We start from the raw sequence: 20,686 nt of genomic DNA, 5'->3' as shown, positions 1-20,686 counted from the left end.
GAAAATCGGTGCAAGATAAATCCTGGAAGAGACTGCTACAGGAAACACAATAACTGTAGAAACAAAAAGGAAACTGAAAGCTGTTGTCAAAGAAGTGAAGCGTGTTTCAGCAAAGGCAAACAGGGGAGAGACTGGGTTGGTGTGAAAGTGGGTCTGAGACAACGTTGAATCATGTTTCCATGGCTTTTCAGTGTCTATTTCTGGAGGGAAAAGAGAAGTCAGAGACAGGACTTAGATGCAGGTGCACAGTTGTTGGATTGGAAAAGGGGTTGTGAATGGGGTTTGGAAAAGCAAATGCTGTGTACCTAAGGGTTTCAAGAGGAGCAGCAGCAAAATATGCAAAGAGAAAAGAGGCTAAAATTTAAATCATACTGGAGATACGAAGAAGATCGGGTAAAATCAAACGATTACTCTATGCGCTGAAACTCACGTGAGCCTTCTCAATTAAAAAAAAAAAAAAATTGTACCAGTCTTAAGGTCTGACTCCCCAGCAATTCAACTACAAGACTGGAGAAAATCATTCCGTAGTTTGGTTAAAGATGAAAAACTATTCTAGGGGACTATGTGGTATTGAACCTAACACAACAAAGGCAAGGCTGTTAGAATGATCAGCATAGCTAGTACCACATGGTGGATGGTTTAGTCTGTGAAGATCTGAATGCAAGGGATGATCGGAATTCTGGAAAACTTTACAGATCATCTACAAAGAGTTAATGGAACGACTCCTAAAGAGATCAGCACTAAGGTTTAGAATAGGAAATGTAATGGAAATGTACTGAAGACCAAAACAGGAAACAATACTAAAAAAACACAGCAGAAGAAGAAATAAAAACACTACCCAGTGTTCGAAAACATGGGTTGTTTTTGTCTGCCATTTTCAAGAAGTTGTGAGGAAATATTTTTCTAGAAACAGATGCAATCCTTATGCTTCACTACTTTTTCTTGGCTTATTTCTCAGCTGGTCTTAATGGGTACATATTTCTCAGGGGAATAACTTCCTATAAGGAAGTTAATGGCCTCGAAGAACAATAATAGGAACACTAAAGATAATTTCAAAGAACAACAACAACGTAAGCAATGCTAATACTAATAGCTTAACCTGGGTTCAGGATAGAGTTTTTGTCCTGATTCTCACTTCATATGGCATTCATGAGAGTCAATATTCAGAACTTTGACTAGACTTCAAAGGCTATAATCCCAAGGAGCGGCTGACGCAAAGAATATTCAGTCGACAGTGACAAGCGATCTAATTTTAGAAGCGCGTAGGATGTCGTAGGATTGCGCAAGGATTTATCTTGGAATAATGATGATGAGGTGTATGATGTGTCTGCCATACATATATGCTTTTATGCACACACACTGTGTCGGTCATACATACATACATTTACATACACGGTGTTGGAAAAGATGGACGAGACCGACTGTACAGAATTTGAAACGATTCGTTTTTCCTCTTTTGGCATTTTTATGGTCTAAGTGAAAGAATACCTCTTGTAAATGTAGATGAAAACACACACACACACACACACACACACACACACATATATATATATATATATATATATATATATATATATATATATATATATATATATATATATATATATATATATATCACCATATACTCCTTCTCTTCTTCTTTGCGGGTTGGCCTCAAAAGGGTACAGCCTTCTAGTTTCTCAGTACGCCTCTGTGACTGAGGCTGCTGCGGGTCCCACGCCCTATTTACTGTATATATAGACCAAAGCAGAAGGAGAAGAGAAAAAGAATGTGTTTTTTCTACCTGAAATTGGTATTTCCTATATATTTTCATTACGTTATTTTGTGTGATCATGTTCATTTCATTCTTCAACTACTTGACCACAGACACGGCAACTTTATATTCCCAAGCACATGAGACATCAGCATCTTTTCAGCCCCTTACCACCTAAAACTCACACCTACACACTGAGCCACTCACCTCTATATACGAATCAGGGGCTTTGAGGAGGATAGGGTCGGAGAGAAGTGCTTACTTAAGGAACCTTGAGTGGCAGGAAGTGAGTCAAGCGTGTGTGTGAGGGGCTTGAGAGGCTGCTGATGAGCATTCTGGGCATCTTGTTCCTTGTGTGTATTTTTTACTTACTGGTTCTTGTGGCAGTGACTTTTGCTTTCCTTCCACCCCAAATTGGGGTAGATTTATATATATATATATATATATATATATATATATATATATATATATATATATATATATATATATATGGCCATATACATAATTCTATATATATATATATATATATATATATATATATATATATATATATATATATATATATATATATATATATATAACCATATAATATATATCTATTTCTAAAATAAAAGTACCTTGGCCCGAGGTTTTGACAGTAAGTAATGTCCCTTGGGTCGGGATATTTCTTTTTTGCCGGTAGATACTATTTGTAAATAGTATCTATTTACGGTGCCCGGAGTCAGCCAAGATCGCTAAAGCAAAGAAGAGAGAGAGAGAGAGAGAGAGAGAGAGAGAGAGAGAGAGAGAGAGAGAGAGATTGATTCAGTTTATGTTCTTTAATGCTGTTGACATTCTGTCTTGTCTGGGCGGACTGTCACAGAAATGTCGCCATACGAAAGTTGCCTTCTGCCTTGATGGGTTTTCCTTAAACATCTCTCTCTCTCTCTCTCTCTCTCTCTCTCTCTCTCTCTCTCTCTCTCTCTCTCTTTCATCAATATACTCTTGTTCAACAATATGTATCATTCACATAAACACTCTTATATCCACTTCTAACGAACAGGCCTATATAACAGTCTTTCAACCGGGGGAGTTCGAAAGAGTAGTCAATACCTCGTACTTAAACAGTTATTCTAATTTTTCTAAAGTAGGCTCATGGTACAAAAAAGAAGAATCACTCTTCTTCAAGGATGGTTGAAATCACTATATTAATGACACAGTAACGACGATGAAAATTCCATTTTGCAAACAACATTTGTGCAGTGGAAGATCACATGTCAACTGAGCGCTGAAATTCTAGTCGAATATGCCAGTTCCCTGCAGCCACTTGTATTTTTCTTTCTATCTTATTTTTTCTTTTTATGCAGCTCTTGGTATCTGAGTGCTGGTGGCATTTCGATGCTCTTCTTATATGATATTCTCGCTTATAGAAGGGTTTTTTTTTCTCTCAGTTCTCGGTTTTGCTGTGCTATAGGGTCACGAGGCTATTCGTAAGGCTATGCTGAAGATGTGCTTTTTAAACTGAAAAACTATTTGTAATATTCTGGCATTACATGTAACAGAGGCTGCTCTTGCAAGGCTATTTTCAATATCATTCTCAAGCAAAACAATTATCAATAGGCTTTTAAAAAGAACTATCATGTTTACATTAGACTCATCGCATTTTTTCTTTTCTCAAGAGTAGATCCTGTATGAAATCCTAAATTTATCATTTTAACTTAATAAATCTCTGAAAAAATCTTTGTTTGAAAGTTTTAGTCTAATCACATCATTCTTAGTACTACCTGAAGCTATTCTAAGGAGGAAGTCCTATCTGAGGCAGACCATTCTTTCAAAACTTGTGAAAAAGCTGCAAAAATAATGCATCTGCGCACAAAGAATATAGGGCAAATCCCCGAAAGAGCTCTAGAACTAATGCATCTGTACAAAAATAAGATGTAAATTAATTCACATATAGACCTCCAGAAACAATGAATCTGTACGAACGAACATGGCGGTTCCCCTAAAGCGCCCCAGAAATAAAGAATATGCAGAGATCATTTTCATAAAGAGCTCCTGAAATAAGGTAAATGCACTAAACGACATGAAAAGAAATAATGCAGCTGTACAAAAAAAAAAATGCAGGCAGTTCTCATAAAGAGCTCTAGAAAGGGTGTAACTGTTCAATAGAACTTGAAGAAACAGTTCTCACAAAGAGCTCCAGAAATAATGCAACTGTACAAAAGAACATGAAGAGATATTTCTCATAAAGAACTCTAGAAATAATGTAACTGTATAAGAGAACATGAAGAGACAGTTCTCATAAAGAGCTCCAGAAATGGCGTAACTGTGTAAAAGAACATGAAGAGACAGTTCTCGCAAAGAACCCTAGAAATAATGTAACTGTATAAGAGAACATGAAGAGACAGTTCTCATTAAGAGCTCCGGAAACAGTGTAACTGTGTAAAAGAACATGAAGAGATAATTCTCATAAAGAGCTCTAGAAATAATGCAACTGTACAAAAGAATATGAAGAGATAATTCTCATAAAGAGCTCTAGAAATGGTGTAACTGTGCAATAGAACTTGAAGAAACAATTCTCACAAAGAGCTCCAGAAATAGTGCAACTGTACAAAAGAACATGAAGAGATAATTCTCATAAAGAGCTCTAGAAATAATGCAACTGTACAAAAGAATATGAAGGGATAATTCTCATAAAAAGCTCCAGAAATAATGTAACTGTATAAAAGAACATGAAGAGACAGTTCTAATAAAGAGCTCCAGAAATGGCGTAACTGTACAAAAAAGCATGACGAGACAGTTCTCATAAAGAACTCCAGAAATAATGTAACTGTATAAAAGAACATGAAGAGACAGTTCTCAAAAGAGCCCCAGAAATGGCGTAACTGGAACTTCCATAAAGAGCTCCAAAATAATATAACTGTATAAAAGAACATGAAGAGACAGTTCTCAAAAGAACCCCAGAAATAATGGAACTGTATAAAAGAACATGAAAAGGCAATTTTCATAAAGAACTCCATAAGTAAAACATTTGCACATATGAATATGAGGAGACAATTTTCACTAAGAATTCTATATTAAAAGCATAATTTAAGAAAGAACTTTGCATGATAAGGTCATTCGCGCAAAGGGCTGCAGAAATAAGCTAATGTCACCTGCTGTTATGGCATCTACTCCTGACGATGGCCATATAACCTTCTTTGAAAGCTCCTCATGCCTTAGACCGATAAAGGCCATTAGCTACATCTTAACAGGATGCGTTACTCGGGAGCCATATTGCCTGGGCTCTTGAAGGAGTGTCAGAAAGTCGTCATAATGACTTTGTGGAATCTTTCCCTTTCTCTCTTGCTACCGATTTCTCCAGTGGTTGAAATATAACTATACTCCTTCTTCTTCTTCTTCTTCTTCTTCTTCTTCTTCTTCTCTCTCTCTCTCTCTCTCTCTCTCTCTCTCTAATTGATAAAACAGTTACCAGTCCCCTCTCTCCTCATTTAGTTGATAAAAATCTTTTATTTCTCGCTCTTAAATGGTGAAACATTGAGCTATTTTTATCTCTCTCTCTCTCTCTCTCTCTCTCTCTCTCTCTCTCTCTCTCTCTCTCTCCAACTTATAAGTTTTGTTATATTTACTTTCCCCTCTTAAAACAAAATCTTTAAAGCAATTATCAAAACATACGGAAGGTGAAAAGGATATTCTGAGTGAAATAACAATAAAAACATTAATAGCAGCAGTAACAATAGAAGTAGTAGTAGTAGCAGCAGTAGTAGTAGTAGTAACAGCAGTAGCTGCTGTTAAATGATAACCATCAGTCGCAATCTCGTTACGATAATAGTGTCTAATCACAGCAACAACAGCAACTATTGCTGTTACTACTACTACTATTACTAGTAGTATTGTTACTGCTGCTATTAATGGTATTATTGTTCTTTCACTCAGAATATTCGTTTCACTTATCGCATGTTTTGTTAATCCACCATCAATAACAAAAAGAAATAAATAAGACGCCCTAATCCCGTTTGTTAACTTTGCATAATTGCCAAAGACGATTGCTTTTGTGTTTGTTGCAATATGCTAATCAGTGAGGGTAAAAGAGGCATGGTGCTTTCCATTATCTCTCTCTCTCTCTCTCTCTCTCTCTCTCTCTCTCTCTCTCTCTCTCTCTCTAGATCAGTTGTAGTGTTTTCAGCCCACAAATTAACTGACCAAAGTTCGATTCCCGAACCGGACGAAGACGGACAATATGGGCACGTGTTCTGAAAACCTGAGTGCCCTAACAGGGGTTGTGAGAGAGAGAGAGAGAGAGAGAGAGAGAGAGAGAGAGAGAGAGAGAGAGAGATACAACAGCCGTGAATGTTTATTACCCAGACAAAATGTGTGCCTTCAAAACAGGGTGAGGGCCTCGGAGAGGTAATCGTTACACCACTCAGATGAAACCAGTTATGAGGCACTCGTCAAATTGCCCCACTCCCCGGCCAGGACAGAGCGAACTGGAAACGTTCCATGAAATCCATTGGGTTTGTGTTGACCTAGGCAGTGTATTGTGTACTTGGCGGCCAGTTGACTGCCGTGGATGGCAGCCGTGGGATGAGAAAGGTAGAGAAGAGGGAAAGCATAAAAAAAATCTGACCGACCATTCGTCCGCCAGGCTATAAACCGTTATGTCATCATTAAAAATGAGAGGGCCTCGATGACGTCACCTGGCATTCTCTCTCTCTCTCTTTCTCTCTCTCTCATTTGTCTATTTATCCAAACACGCTAAATCTTCACTTGTGCAATTAGTTACGATTTCCCAAGTAAGGATGGAACGAAAGAGAAACTGAAATGTTTGTTTGTTTTTAAGTGTGGGAGTATTATGACACTTTATACACACACACACACACACACACACACACACATATATATATATATATATATATATATATATATATATATATATATATATATATATGCCATCTCTCTCTCTCTCTCTCTCTCTCTCTTTCTCTCTCAACCCCAGTTGGGACACTGGTTTTTAGAACACGCGCCCATATCGTCCGTCCTCGTCCGGTTCAGGAATCGAACTTTGGTCATTTAATTTGTAAGCAGCACACAGACACACACACACACATATATATATATATATATATATATATATATATATATATATATATATATATATATATATATATATATATATATATATATATATATATATATATATATATATATATATATATACGTGTGTGTTTTGTTTGTGTGTGCATGCATATTATTTTAAACATACAGATACTACATAGTTTTATTCTGATTCCTATTATGAATAGTTGTAGTAATAAACTAAAACAGAAAGCCCAAGGTATTGTTATCTCGCAACGGCACTCCCGACCAAAATAAAAACTAAATAGATAAACAAATTGTGAAATAAAAAAAAATGTCTCCAGATTATACAACTTGATCAGCCACCATCTGAAAATCTAAAACATCAACACACGGATTACCAACCACTCCTCCACGAAATTGCACAGAGAGTCATCCATAATATTTTGAGATATCTGGTGTCCAGACAGACAAGGCAGATAGGGTGAAAACAAAGGCATAACATGTTGACACCAGCAACAAAAACGACAAAAACAACAGCAACTACAACAGCGACAAGATCAATGAAAATACAACACCTACATCGGACCTCTAGACACATCAAGTATCGGTCTCAAAAGATAAGATTGGGTTTCTGCCAATGGCGAAGCAACTACAAAAACGAAAGCAGACGAAAGTTGCGACTTTTTCTTTTTCATTTCTCGACACATCGAACATCGAACATAAACACTTACGCGCGCGCACACACAATACACACACACACACACACATATATATATATATATACAGTATATATATATACATATACATATATATATATATATATATATATATATATATATATATATATATATATATATATATATATGCATGTATCTGTGTGTGCGTTCATGCGTGCGTACGCATACCCACAAACAACGCACACAAATACCCATCACTCATACCCCAGGCAACACTGCACAGGCGTACGCATTCCTCTGTAGCCAACAAAACGTTAGCGCAGTATACTCTGACCGCCTTGAAAAATACACGGAGAGAAACACGATGCCCCGAAATGAAGACCAACTGTCTTCTAAGTCTGTGTGGGAGACACATGGGCTGAGGTCAGGTTCGTCTTGACCTTTGACCTTTTCGCCACGTTCATTCATTGGTTTGCTTTCGATCATAAGTCAACGCTCAGTGTGGAGTTATGATGTCATTATTCATTTTCTTTTCCTTCTTCTTCGGGTTTTACTCTTGCCTGACTTTTGACAGATTCGAAGATTTTGCTCGAAAACTGGTACCGCGAAAGTTCGAAAGAGCCTTGTATGTCATGGCGGCCTTGCCCTTGCGTGAGGGAAACAACTTACAACATATATTGAAAATATTGCTTTTGCATAATGAGGTATCATAAATCGAGTTCATTTTTATTGCAACTGTATTAAGAATGTCAGTCAGTCATAAAGTTCAGTTATTATTATTATTACCATTAGAAATGAGGAAAGGTATCCAGTGATGAAATCTTTGAAACCTTTTTTTATTATATATATATATATATATATATATATATATATATATATATATATATATATATATATATATATATATATATATATATATATATATATATATGTATATGTATATATATATATATATATATATATATATATATATATATATATATATATATATATATATATATATATATATATATATATATATATATATATATATATATATATATATATATATATTGTGGATTTCTCAGTTTGAGGTGATGATAACGACGACGACGATGGTGAAGATGATGATGATGATGATTATTATTAATACTGCAATTTCAAGGCCCAATGCGCAGAGGTTTATTTGAAAAAGCCAAAATTTTATTGTGCGATGAGAGATGGGGACGGAGGAAATGGAGTACTTAATGAAAAATAAAGTTGAGAAAACATGCTTAACTGGATATAGAAATGACATAAAATGATATGAAGAAAAGAGAAGCAAAAAATAAAAAATGAATAAATAATTGTCATTTTTCCATTGTTTGGAGAAATACTACGTCTAGATGAAATAAAATAACTGATGATAATAATTTCAGTTTTAGATTAGTCGAAAAGAGATTTAGACACGAAAATGGTCATCATTCGGGATCATATGATCTATAGGCAAGACCAGGTTTTGACAATTTTAAAAGGGGTTACTATGCAAAGCTTGGAAGCTTTAGACGAAAAGTTCCCCTTATCAAATATTGAGCTGTGAATTTAACTGAGTTCACCCTGGGCAAAAGAACGGAGTTTTTATACAAAAGGAATATATTTTAGGCAAAATGAATAGAGATTAAGCCAAAATGGAGTAGGCTTCAGATCAAAATCAAGCAGTCTTAAACAAAGTATAAATAGTGTTTAGACAAAAGAAAGCTATACTCCAAGAACATTAAAGTGATTTTAAAGAAAAGCGTCACCTTTGGATAAAGCAGAATTTCTTACGGTAAAATAGTAGATTTCGTTAGACCTAGAGGAAGTCTTAAACAAAACAGAGGTTAGTTTAGACAAAATTTTATAGCTTTAAACAAAAGGAAAGTAACCAAAGAAAAAAATACTGGTAGATTTGCAGAAAATACATTTTTCTTTAGGAAAAAAAACCAGCTACTTATACATACAGATTTGTTAAGCCATGTGATATGTTAATAGTCATAATGGTTTCTGTGCCTGACTGCGTTAATTCTTTCTTTAATAGTATAGCCATGCATATATATATATATATATATATATATATATATATATATATATATATATATATATATATGTGTGTGTGTGTGTGTGTGTGTGTGTGTGTGTATGTATATGTACATATGATTATAACCACTTTCACACATCAACACAAGTAAATAAAAAAAGGAGATACTGGGTGTGGGTCCTGACCAGTTTCAGCTTCATTTCAAGCCATTGGAAATATATATATATATATATATATATATATATATATATATATATATATATATATATACATATATATATATATATATATATATATATACATATACATACATATATATATACATATACATATACAGCATATGTATATTCTATTTACATATACATACACACACACACACACACATATATATATATATATATATATATATATATATATATATATATATATATATATATATATATATATACAGGCAGGTCTATAGTATTAAAGAAAGGATTAACGTGGTTAGGCACAGTAACCATTATGACTAATAACACATGACAATGCTTCAGAAATCTGTAGCGTTGGCGCCAAAGAAGCCATGACTTAACAGGATGCTAGACCATAGAGACAGATTGCACATGCCACAGGCACCTTTCAGGTGTTACGTAATTATCACGAGGAGATAACGAAAATGGAGCTTTGTGCTGAAAGTCTATAGAGCTGAAATTCTAACTGGTGAAGCATTCGCTTATAGTCTTAATCTTTCTCTCTCTCTCTCTCTCTCTCTCTCTCTCTCTCTCTCTCTCTCTCTCTCCACAGCAGCTCCTTGAAGAAAAGGCTTTTATTCAATTCGAAAGTACTTGAGACACATTGCGTCCTAATGTTATAGGTACCAAGTCTCCTGGGGAAAACCCAGTTGTATGACTTCACCAGAACATTACTTTCTTAGAAAAAACCAAAATTCATTTGCATATTTGTTTTTCACACACAAACACACACATATATATATACACACTTTTATACATATATATACATATATATATATATATATATATATATATATATATATATATATATATATATATATGTATACATACATACATACATATATATATATATATATATATATATATATATATATATATATATATATATATATATATATATATATATATATATATATATATATATATATGTGTGTGTGTGTGTGTGTGTGTGTGTGTGTCTGTATCTATGCGCGTGTGTACCAACAAAAGGTCATTTCTGCGAATAAAGGGTGGTTCTAAAGAATAATACAGGGGTTATTGCAACATTTATTCCTGAACACCTAAATCAACATGATCACCCCTGATCAGAAATTCTTAACAATACTAGCCATATCATGCAAGCACACAAAAGCTCTTTAGGCCTTCTCTGCCTCACTTCTACCACTTCAAAAAGTATATAATTTTTTCACCAACAAATTATCCTCCATTCTCTCCATACATAGAAACCACCTCCTAACAACGTGATACATATTTCCACCTAGACACTGTTTTACCACTAATTCATATCTTGAAATCTCTCTCCCTTTCAGTCCTTTTCACCGCATATGTACTATGGAAACAATTCATCTCAAATATTTCAAGCTTTCATTCGATATTCACACCTCCCTTCCAACTTTGTCTTCCTAAGTCACTCTTCCAAATCTTTCACTTGACTCTACTGCCTCCTCTTCTTCACAAATTCTTTGATTCGCCTCTTCTCTCATTTATGATCAAGTTTAATACTCTATCTTCCTGGCAATTAATTGCTCTCCTAACTTTATTCACATTCACTTTGAACTGTATCCTCTCAGAAATACTTCTCAGGATCGGTTCTTTTCTCGGGTAAATATGACAACAGGTGGCGTGATGACGTTTCGTGGCCACCTGAAAGCCTTAGTTTTTAAGACTTCTACAAACTGGTTCAGATGCCCATATACATACATTCATACATATGTATATATATGGACACACACACACACACACACATATACATATACATATACATACATATATATCAAAACTGAAGGCGAGTGCTACAAGCCAGATGAACAACAGCAAGTTTGGCAAGGGATATTCCTTTGTTCATTATACTTATTTGGGTGACGTTTCAGGACCGTCTCTATCCCATTCTCAAAGCTTTAAGAGAGATCACGACAAAAAATGTAAATAGAACATTGGTTACAAAGATTTTTATATAGAAAGGTTCCAAATGACCGTCAATTGTCGATAGTTATATCACTCTTCTTCAAGTAGCTAGTTCCCCAGTTAAACATTCAGACAATGTCACCTACTCTGTACCTCTCGTGAGCTTCCGTTGGAGCCAAACGGGCTCTAAGTGTCACTTAGTCCCTGCTTTTGGTTACTACTCGGTATACTTTGCTCCTTAATCTCATGTTTTGCTTTTATACTTTCATTATTTATGTTAACAGATGTTTTAAAGTCTGAGTCTGTTATAAATTTTACTTTTCAGTTGTATAGCTTTGAGAATGGGACAAAGAAGGTCCTGAAACGTCAGCCATATAACATAATAAACACAGGGATTGTCCTTCTTTCCAAACTTGCTGCTACATATATATATATATATATATATATATATATATATATATATATATATATATATATATATATATATATATATATATATATATATATATATATATATATATATATATATATATATATATATATATATATATATATATATATACTATATATATATATATATATATATATATATATATATATATATATATATATATATATATATATATATATATATATATATATATATATATATATATATATATATATATATATATATATATATACTGAATATATATATATATATATATATATATATATATATATATATATATATGTATATAACTATATATATATATATATATATATATATATATATATATATATATATATATATATATATATATATATATATATATATATATATATATATATATTGTTGTATAGATAAATCAACAAATAAATAAGTAGAAAGATAAATAAATAAACAAGTAAGTGATGCCACTGAGTATTACTCACCATGGGCTCTTGAGATTTAAGCAAACACCCATTTTGCCCTTCTCCATTCTCACAAAGGGGCAGGTCCTCTGGCACGGGCTCTCCTTGAGGGGCGAGGCTCACCTCTTCTGTCCAAACGTAGAAATCGGCAGTTGTGACAGTCCTACTGTCCGGGAGTCCTTCCACTCGTGGAAAGGACACGAGGAAGGATCCTAGAAGGATAAAGAAGGCATCTTCCGGTCTCTTCATCTTATCACTCCTGTTTGTGACCTTGACCTATTTTTCAAGAACAGATCTAATTAGTTGCCTATAAGTGACCTTTGTCTATTTTCAGCGTTATTAGCTATGTTATATGATCGAATTACAAAATATCTATTTTAAATTAATTTTTCGTCTTGAATTGCAATCTAGAAATTTTTTCTTTGATTTCCTAAGAATTTGAAATCTTTCCAAAACGCGGATTTTCGTATTGTTTAGGAAAAATGCTCAGGACAGAAGATTTCGTGACCCTGTCTTCCTCAAATAGATTTTCAGCTGCTCAATATTGTCTTGTTGTGTCAGTGTTCAGTTTTCAGTAAGTTACCGATAATTTCTTTAAGGTACTCACTGGATTTCAAATTCCAGCTCTACGTTATCTGGATTCCAGTTTATATTTCGAATGAATCAAACACTCTAAGATGATTTTCAAAATTATATAACGATCTCTATGGATTAGAAATTCCAGTCCATTATCCTTCTCGCAAAGTCACATCGCCATCACCTGGCTACAACTGGAACCTCTCTTACGCGAACTCACCAAAATATTCACCGGGATCATCGTCCTTCTCGAGAAGTCCTTGTCAAGGGACTAGACATTTTCGCGTCATTAGAATTACGCTTATTTTTCTCAAGCTTACTTTTCCATTTCTAATATATCACTTGCACCAGCCCATCTAGTATGTTTGCACTCAGTTTGGTATGTCAAGAGTCACTCACTCGTCGGTAATCAGGAGTGACGTACACGGCCCACCTATAATTTCGCGAAACGTTCTCTTCACTAATCGACTTGATATTGCACAATTGTAATGAGGGACGGTCGCCACTCAGGAATGAAACCCAAAACAAAGGCGTCTTCGCCACAAGGGGAAGATAGTTAATAGGTTTCTTTCTTCGGCCCACGAAAATTCAGTAGTAGACCGCCTTCTGAGTCGCCTAAACGACCATCAAATTCCAAAACACTTGAACTTGAAAAATCGACTACCAAGAGCTGACACTCAGGACGAGGCACTTCTCGAGAACACAAACTTCAAGGAAAGTGATTATCAACACTTGAGCCACGAAGAAGGTCGAGTGTGAGGAAGAGAGAGAGAGAGAGAGGGGGAGGGAGGGAGAGAGGGAGTGCGAGCGAGGGAGAACTGAAGAAGAAGCTGCGTGTATGTGTCTGACCGCTCGTAAGGTCTCAGAATGTATAGAGGCACTGGTCGCACTGCTCCGAGGAGGAGTCCTGTTTGCCAGTGGCACTGATAGCAGTGCCCCGACGGTGCCCGACGAAGAAAGCTGGTTGAGTCATCCTTATATCCTTTCAGAGTCGCCATTTTCTCAGAAGGGGCGACCTTGTCACTCAAAGGCCCGAAACCTGTTTCTTCCATTTGTTTTCTTTTTCACAAGCAAGGAAAAAGGAATCATTTTGCCAACAATTTGGGTACTGCTTTCAAGTATTAACAAGGAAAACCCCCTAATGGTCACCGAATGACTTCAAAAGATTATATACTTTTTATTTTCATGTAAAAATTTGAAGAATATAACTTTTATGATGATGCTCAAGCAAAATTCAAACTTTGGTTTTGAAGTAAAAATCATAATACATATGAATGGTTGGCTCTAACTGGAAAAATTACAAATCGTTAAAAAAAATAGCATTTTCTTTTTGATTACTTTTGAAAAGGCATAAAAAAGACAACCTAAAGATTTGCAGATGCATGCTAATGACTTTAACCTTTGAGTTAATTATTAAATGATACTAAATACTCAACGATATAGGGCAAAGATATTTAAAGACATAACGCAGCTCAAGTTGTTCAAATGGCATCTAGCCTTAACCTTTCCTTTCCCAAAGAGAGGAAAATTAAGGCTACTACAGTCACCGCTTTGAATATCTTCACCCTGCGCATGCGAAGTGACAGAAAGGAACTGCTTTCTCAGGCAAAACCATTCAAGCAATTTCAACACATGGGATTCATTACGTGCATGTTCGTGACCAAGTGTGTGTTTGTCTGTGAAAGCAAGGACGAGCTCGAACGCCCGCAATCGTGAAATGGCCTAAAAAGAGCATGTTTTCTCTCGAATCAGCTGCAGCTTAAAGAACGCTCATGAGGGTAGGGGGTCAATGGGGGAGGGGAGGGGATGTTTGTTTATCTAGAGTTGTGTAACAAGCCCAGGATCATTTGTGAGGCAACGTTCGTGGGTCGGGATTCTTAGAGAGGAGGTTTAGTGGTGGTGGGGGCGGGGGGGTGGGGGCGAAGCTGCCTGGTACGATTAGGTAGGGAGGTCAGATTGAAGGGTGGTCATAGGGGATACGCAGGAGGTGGTTCATGCGCTGAGACCCTCCAGGGATCTTGGGGGTAGGGGTGTTGGAATTCGCTGGGAATGCTAAGGTTTATGCAATAAACGATTTTTAGGAAGACGAGGAAAACAGAGGAAGTTCTTTTTCTTTTCTTTTACTTTGTAGGAGGAAAAAGGGAGATAGAAGTTATGCTGGTTGTTGAGAAAGGGAATGGAGTAGGGAGGGGAAGGTGGTGACCGAGGAGGTAGAAATTGAAGAAGGATCACATGTTTTATAAACAAATTCTGAGGAGAAGAAATTCAGGAGGCAGGCTGATAGACTGACTCATTGTAAGTAATCTGGCCAGGCAGTTACCGGGGTCATTGATGGCAACAATTACGAACAAAAATACTTGATCATATTGGGCAGATTTCATCTAAACCAATTCACCCTCTGCTATGAGAATGGTACCTCACGTTCCGTTTGCTTACGCAGTAGGTTGAAACCCAGCAACTTTCTCATTTCTTTGTGTCTTGATCTCAGGGGCTTGAACTTTTCTTGTTGTGTCCCGAACTCGAATCCTGATCGGTTTCTTGGTGCTGCTGTCGAAAATTCGAAATCTGTATGGTTTACTGATTTTTGTGTGATGGGCTCAAATCCTGGCAGCAAGATTTTGAAGTCATATGTGGATGAAAGAGACAGTCTGATGTAATGGGTGTTTTACTTTCACAATCAAGATCTTACCATTCTGACTGGGAAAGTAAAACAGTTAGCAGAAGGACTGAATAGGGGCAGAACAGCCAAGCATAAGGCAAGGAATAAAGATGGTGGATTAAAATTTTGTTATAAAGCACTTACACGAGAAGTTTGAAAGTAAAGGTAAAATGCTGCGTGTGTAATACATGGACCTAAAGCACTCTTGTATTAGAACCAACAGAGATACAATGTGGAGGCCACTGAAAATGTATAGTATAGGAGATAAGCTCCAGAGTGACTGAAAATTTTTATAATGGCAAAGAAATATGTGTCAGGATATGTAAGTGGGAGAGTGACTGGTGTGGTGTCAAAGTAGATCTGAGACGAGGATGTGTTATGATTCTAAGGCTGTTCAGTATCTCTAGGGATGGAGTGATGTGCAAAGTGAAAGAAAGGTCGAAAGATGTAGGTGCATACTTGTAGGATAGTCATCAATGCAATGTGGAATAGTTGCTGTTTGCAGATATTACTCTGCTGACTGAAGACAGTGAACAGAAACCGCAGACACAGGTAAAAGACTGATGAAAATGTTTGCAAGAGGAGAAAGCTGAGAATAAATATAAGCAAGAGTAATGTAATAAGGGTAAACAGAAAGCAACAAGATGAAGCTGTGAAAGTTAATATGGATGGTGAAAGGATAGAAGATGAGAGAAGGGGTATGTCATAGGATAGGTGAAGCAAGACAGGTAATGGTGTGTTTGCAAAAAATCTGGCAGAGACTTGAATCGTCTACAAATGGAAGTCAAGGTGGGAATGTGTGCAAAGATTGTTGATCCAACCCTCATTTATGGAAATGAAGTGTGGGTGTAAAATGGACATCAGTAAATAATGTTTGAAGGTACTGAAGTAAACTATTTGTTTGTTACAATATGAAACAATAGGGTGGGAAAAGCGGTAAAAAGGTTAGCATAGGTAAAAGGAAGGATAGGAGTATTCTGAAATGGTTTTGTCAAGTGATAGCTTGGTGGATAATTCAGAAAAGTTAGTAAGAGGAGAAGGAAAATACCCAAATAGAGTTGGATAAATGGGGGTGAAAGAGGTACTAGAGAGGAAAGGCTTTAATATCCAGGATGTGCGAGTATTCATGTTAAATAAGGGTTAATGGTGAAGCCTGTGTAATGGGTATGATATGTTGCTGATGTGGTACGGAAATTTTACTTCTCAGGGGATTTATCCACGATTTGGTACTTAAAGTATGAATGTGGCTGCACCTGTTGTGTTTTTTTTGGTGCCATTCCTTGTCAGGAAAACAGCTCAATAATATATATACATACATATATATATATATATATATATATATATATATATATATATATATATATATATATATATATATATATATATATATATATGTATATATATATATATATATATATATATATATATGTATATATATATATATAAATAAACCACAAATCAATTCACTGTTCCTTAGGCATAACTTACACCCAAGGGGAATTACAGTTGATAAGTGTTTCAACCCCGGCATGATTCAAACCGACGTCTGGTTTAGAAACAATGATTGACAGTGAATGAAAAAATTTCAGTTTATGTGACAAATATTAATATATATATATATATATATATATATATATATATATATATATATATGTGTGTGTGTGTAAATACAGTATATATGAATTTTTTTTACTGTAATCTAATATAATATAGGTGTGATGTACTACTTGGACTGTGCTAGTGACAGAAAATTTATTGTGTCCTTATTGTGTCCATAAGGGAACTCCCAGTAGAAGGCTGAAAATTACCAAATGGTCTTTGGAAAGTGGTTTTCAACCTCATACCAAATCACCAAAAAATAAAAGGAAAACAGAATATTAACTCTTAGGTTCTGAATGCATGTGGATGCAGTGCAAATTAAAAGAAAATGTATATAATCTGAACTGTTTCAGTATATAAAAGACGGATGCTATGGTAGTTAGCATAACTAAAGCAAAATGACAGTATGGGCTGGAACGAAAATAACAATGAATGCTTGTGCCTGGTGCGGCTGAGAGATGCAGCGCTAGGGAAGGGTGGTGCTTGGTAGTTTCAGGATAAATGGGAAGAATGGCATGGGTAACATTAACTGTATTGTAATGGTAAGGGGAAAATAGTCCAGGATTAGAAACATGGCGAGTTTTTGAGTCTGAATCTGAGTCTGAGTGCCTCGAGAAAAAGAAAGGGTGCGACTGCAAGGAGGGATTTAACGCAAAGCTAGGAAAACTGAAAAGAGATGGTGTATCTGACTTGTACTGAATGCTGCGAAAATTTGGTCTGAGAGCGTCTTGGCTGAGGATAACACGGTTGTAACTTTTGGTATCATCTTCTTTTTCGACTACATTAATCCCACTGTATAGCAGGGAGGGTCGTCCGCTCGAGTCAACTTTCTCCATCTATTTCTATTCCTTGCATCTTCTTCCCCCACTCCCACCTCACCCATATCCCTCCTCATCACATCTATCCATCTGATAGACTTTTGGTATATTGTTAAAAAATCAGCTTGAAATCCTCAAGATTTATGAGGACTACCTTGTCTTCGTCGCCAGAGGGAATGAAATGAAACCAAAATTTCTAATGAGACTGATTATTTACATCAGGTTCCTGCTTGATCTTCTGCTACTTGACCACTCTTGTTTGCTGGAATTGTACTGCTTATCTGGAACAGCAGATGAGAAGCATAACAGCTGCAGACCAGAACAGTCAAGCTCTCTTATTGCCTCTGACGATGAAGACAGTAGTTCTGGTAAAGCTTAAAGATTTCAAGTTTATTTTTCAACGTTATACCAAGATTTACATTCAAGAAAGGGTTCTTATTTTATCCTCATCTTTAAAGAATGTGATTGTTCTTCTTAGTCTTCAGGGTCTTGTCTGTAGGAAATATGTATAAATACAAGAAAAATAAAATAGTATTCATAAGTATAATTATGAGAGAGAGTCTGATTTGATTGTATTAGTAAGCAACAGAAGAAGAGCAATTTAATAGATATAATGGTGTGAAGTGGAATGGCTGGAGATATATGTGATCATTACTGACTGATGTAAAAATTTAAATTGACAGAAGTCGTATCTGGAACCTGAGGGACAGAAATGTAGCTATAACTGTAATCAAGACAGTCTTTTATAAGGAGGTAAAAATAGTATAAACAGAGAAGCTGCATGGTAATTGGGTCAGGTTTTAAGTAATCAAAGTGGTGCTTTGTGGGGATACTAATTGTCAAGGAAGGAGTCACGGGTGTAGCAGGGAGTGTTGCGGGTATAACAGGGGCTGAAGGGAAAATAAAGCAATAAATGATAGGATGGTGAAAGAAAAATAGGGATTATCTGAAATAAGGTAGTCAAGGTGAATGTGAGTGGAAAAAGGTTGAGTACATTGAAAATTTATTATTAAATCTGAGCGAAAACTTTAGACAGAAATAAAAATCACAAAACAAAGCTTAATGAACAATGGATCCAAAAACAGATAATGCGCAAAGAGAGACGCTGTATAAAGAAAATGTATTTGGTCAGTACTAAAAAACTAAGATTTTTGGTCTCACAAACGATTAAAAGAAGATAATAGACCCAGCGGAATGAAAACCAGACAGTAAAAGCTCGGCAAATAGTTGCGGTCTCAGGCCCACCCCTGCAGAACGCCGCTTATGGCAAAACTTGAAAGGTTTCTCTAGTCGGCATAAGCAGTTCGCGGTCGGTGATGCAACACTTATAAATTCACTTCACTTCAGCTCTCGTCTCTTTCTGATGTTACACTGCTCTACTTAACTCAAGTTGAAAGTTATATGCATTCGTGTACGCTCAACAACTCTGTGGTATCCTCTTTCTCTCTCTCTGTGCACTGTTGGTAGCATTTAAGATAAAGGGTTAAACTGTTGCTTGCTAACCCCGTCAGCGAAGTCAGATGGTCACGCAGTGTTTTCATGGAAATATGAATGAAAACAACTTTGACTCACGACTCAAGATGATAATGATGAGCACTTGAGCAATGTTCGCTGTATATAACCTTCCTTTTTGTAAGAGGCGTCCTAACCACATTAACCTCGAAAAGAACAATTTTTTCCAGTTTGCATTCTTTCCCTTTTTTCCTTTGAAGTTTGGGCTAGTCGTGGCTATTTTTAAGTGAGCCGATGTTCCAAATTCATTTTTGTTAAAATATACAGAAAATACTTGACTTTGACCTTATTCAGGTTTCCCTTTTTCTTTAATAGATTTTTAGTCATATTAAGATTCAACCTTGGATGACTTATCTCGGGAAAACAGAAGGCAACGCAAGAGCAGGGCTCTTGAGGAAACAGTACTGAAGTTTGCTCCCGTGTTTTAGTTTTCTGTAAAAGAAAACTATTGAGATGGCTACTTGTCTGTCCGTCCACACTTTTTTTGTCCGCCCTCAGATCTTAAAAACTAGAAGGTTGCAAATTGGTATGTTGATCACCCACCTTCCAATCATCAAACATACCAAATTGCAGCCCTCTAGCCTCAGTAGTTTTTATTTTATTTAAAATTAAAGATAGCCATAATCGTACATCTGGCACCGCTACAGGTGCCAACAGCACAGGCTGAAAGTTTCATGGGCAGCGGCTAAAATTTTCATGGTCAGTGTCTGAAATTTTCATATAGCATTATACGCTGTACATAAAATTCGATTGCGCCGAAGAAACTTCGGCTCATTTTTCCCTTGTTTTTACTCTTTTATCCAGTGGCGCTGACTTCGGTCTGTAGTTCTTTCTGTCAGTTTAGTCTTGTTCATTTTTCAACTTCTTCACTAAAACTTTGGATTACTGTCGGGTCAAAATAAGCATGTCTTAGTACTCACACTTTCTTCCACACTTATTTTTCTCACAATGGATTCCTTTTTGTCTTGGA

The 20,686-nt window shown here is 35.8% G+C and overlaps 1 protein-coding gene across 2 annotated transcripts in view; it reads right to left on the bottom strand.

Moving 5' to 3' along the window:
• LOC136855143 (uncharacterized) overlaps positions 1-14,062 on the bottom strand; it is a 32,318-nt gene extending 18,256 nt beyond the window's left edge. Inside the window, exon 1 of one of the 2 annotated variants that reach the window (XM_067132024.1) lies at positions 12,574-14,062. In XM_067132024.1, the coding sequence (XP_066988125.1) occupies positions 12,574-12,801 (228 nt within the window). In that variant the 5' untranslated portion in view covers positions 12,802-14,062. The remainder of the gene's footprint in view (positions 1-12,573) is intronic. The other variant, XM_067132023.1, reaches the window with a different exon arrangement.
• Positions 14,063-20,686: the final 6,624 nt, after the last annotated feature.

This window comes from Macrobrachium rosenbergii, chromosome 30 (genome assembly GCF_040412425.1).
Source record: "Macrobrachium rosenbergii isolate ZJJX-2024 chromosome 30, ASM4041242v1, whole genome shotgun sequence".
Taxonomy (NCBI): Eukaryota; Metazoa; Arthropoda; class Malacostraca; order Decapoda; family Palaemonidae; genus Macrobrachium; species Macrobrachium rosenbergii.
The sequence above is the reverse complement of the archived record's forward strand: the minus strand, read 5'-3'. Positions and strand labels throughout refer to the sequence as shown.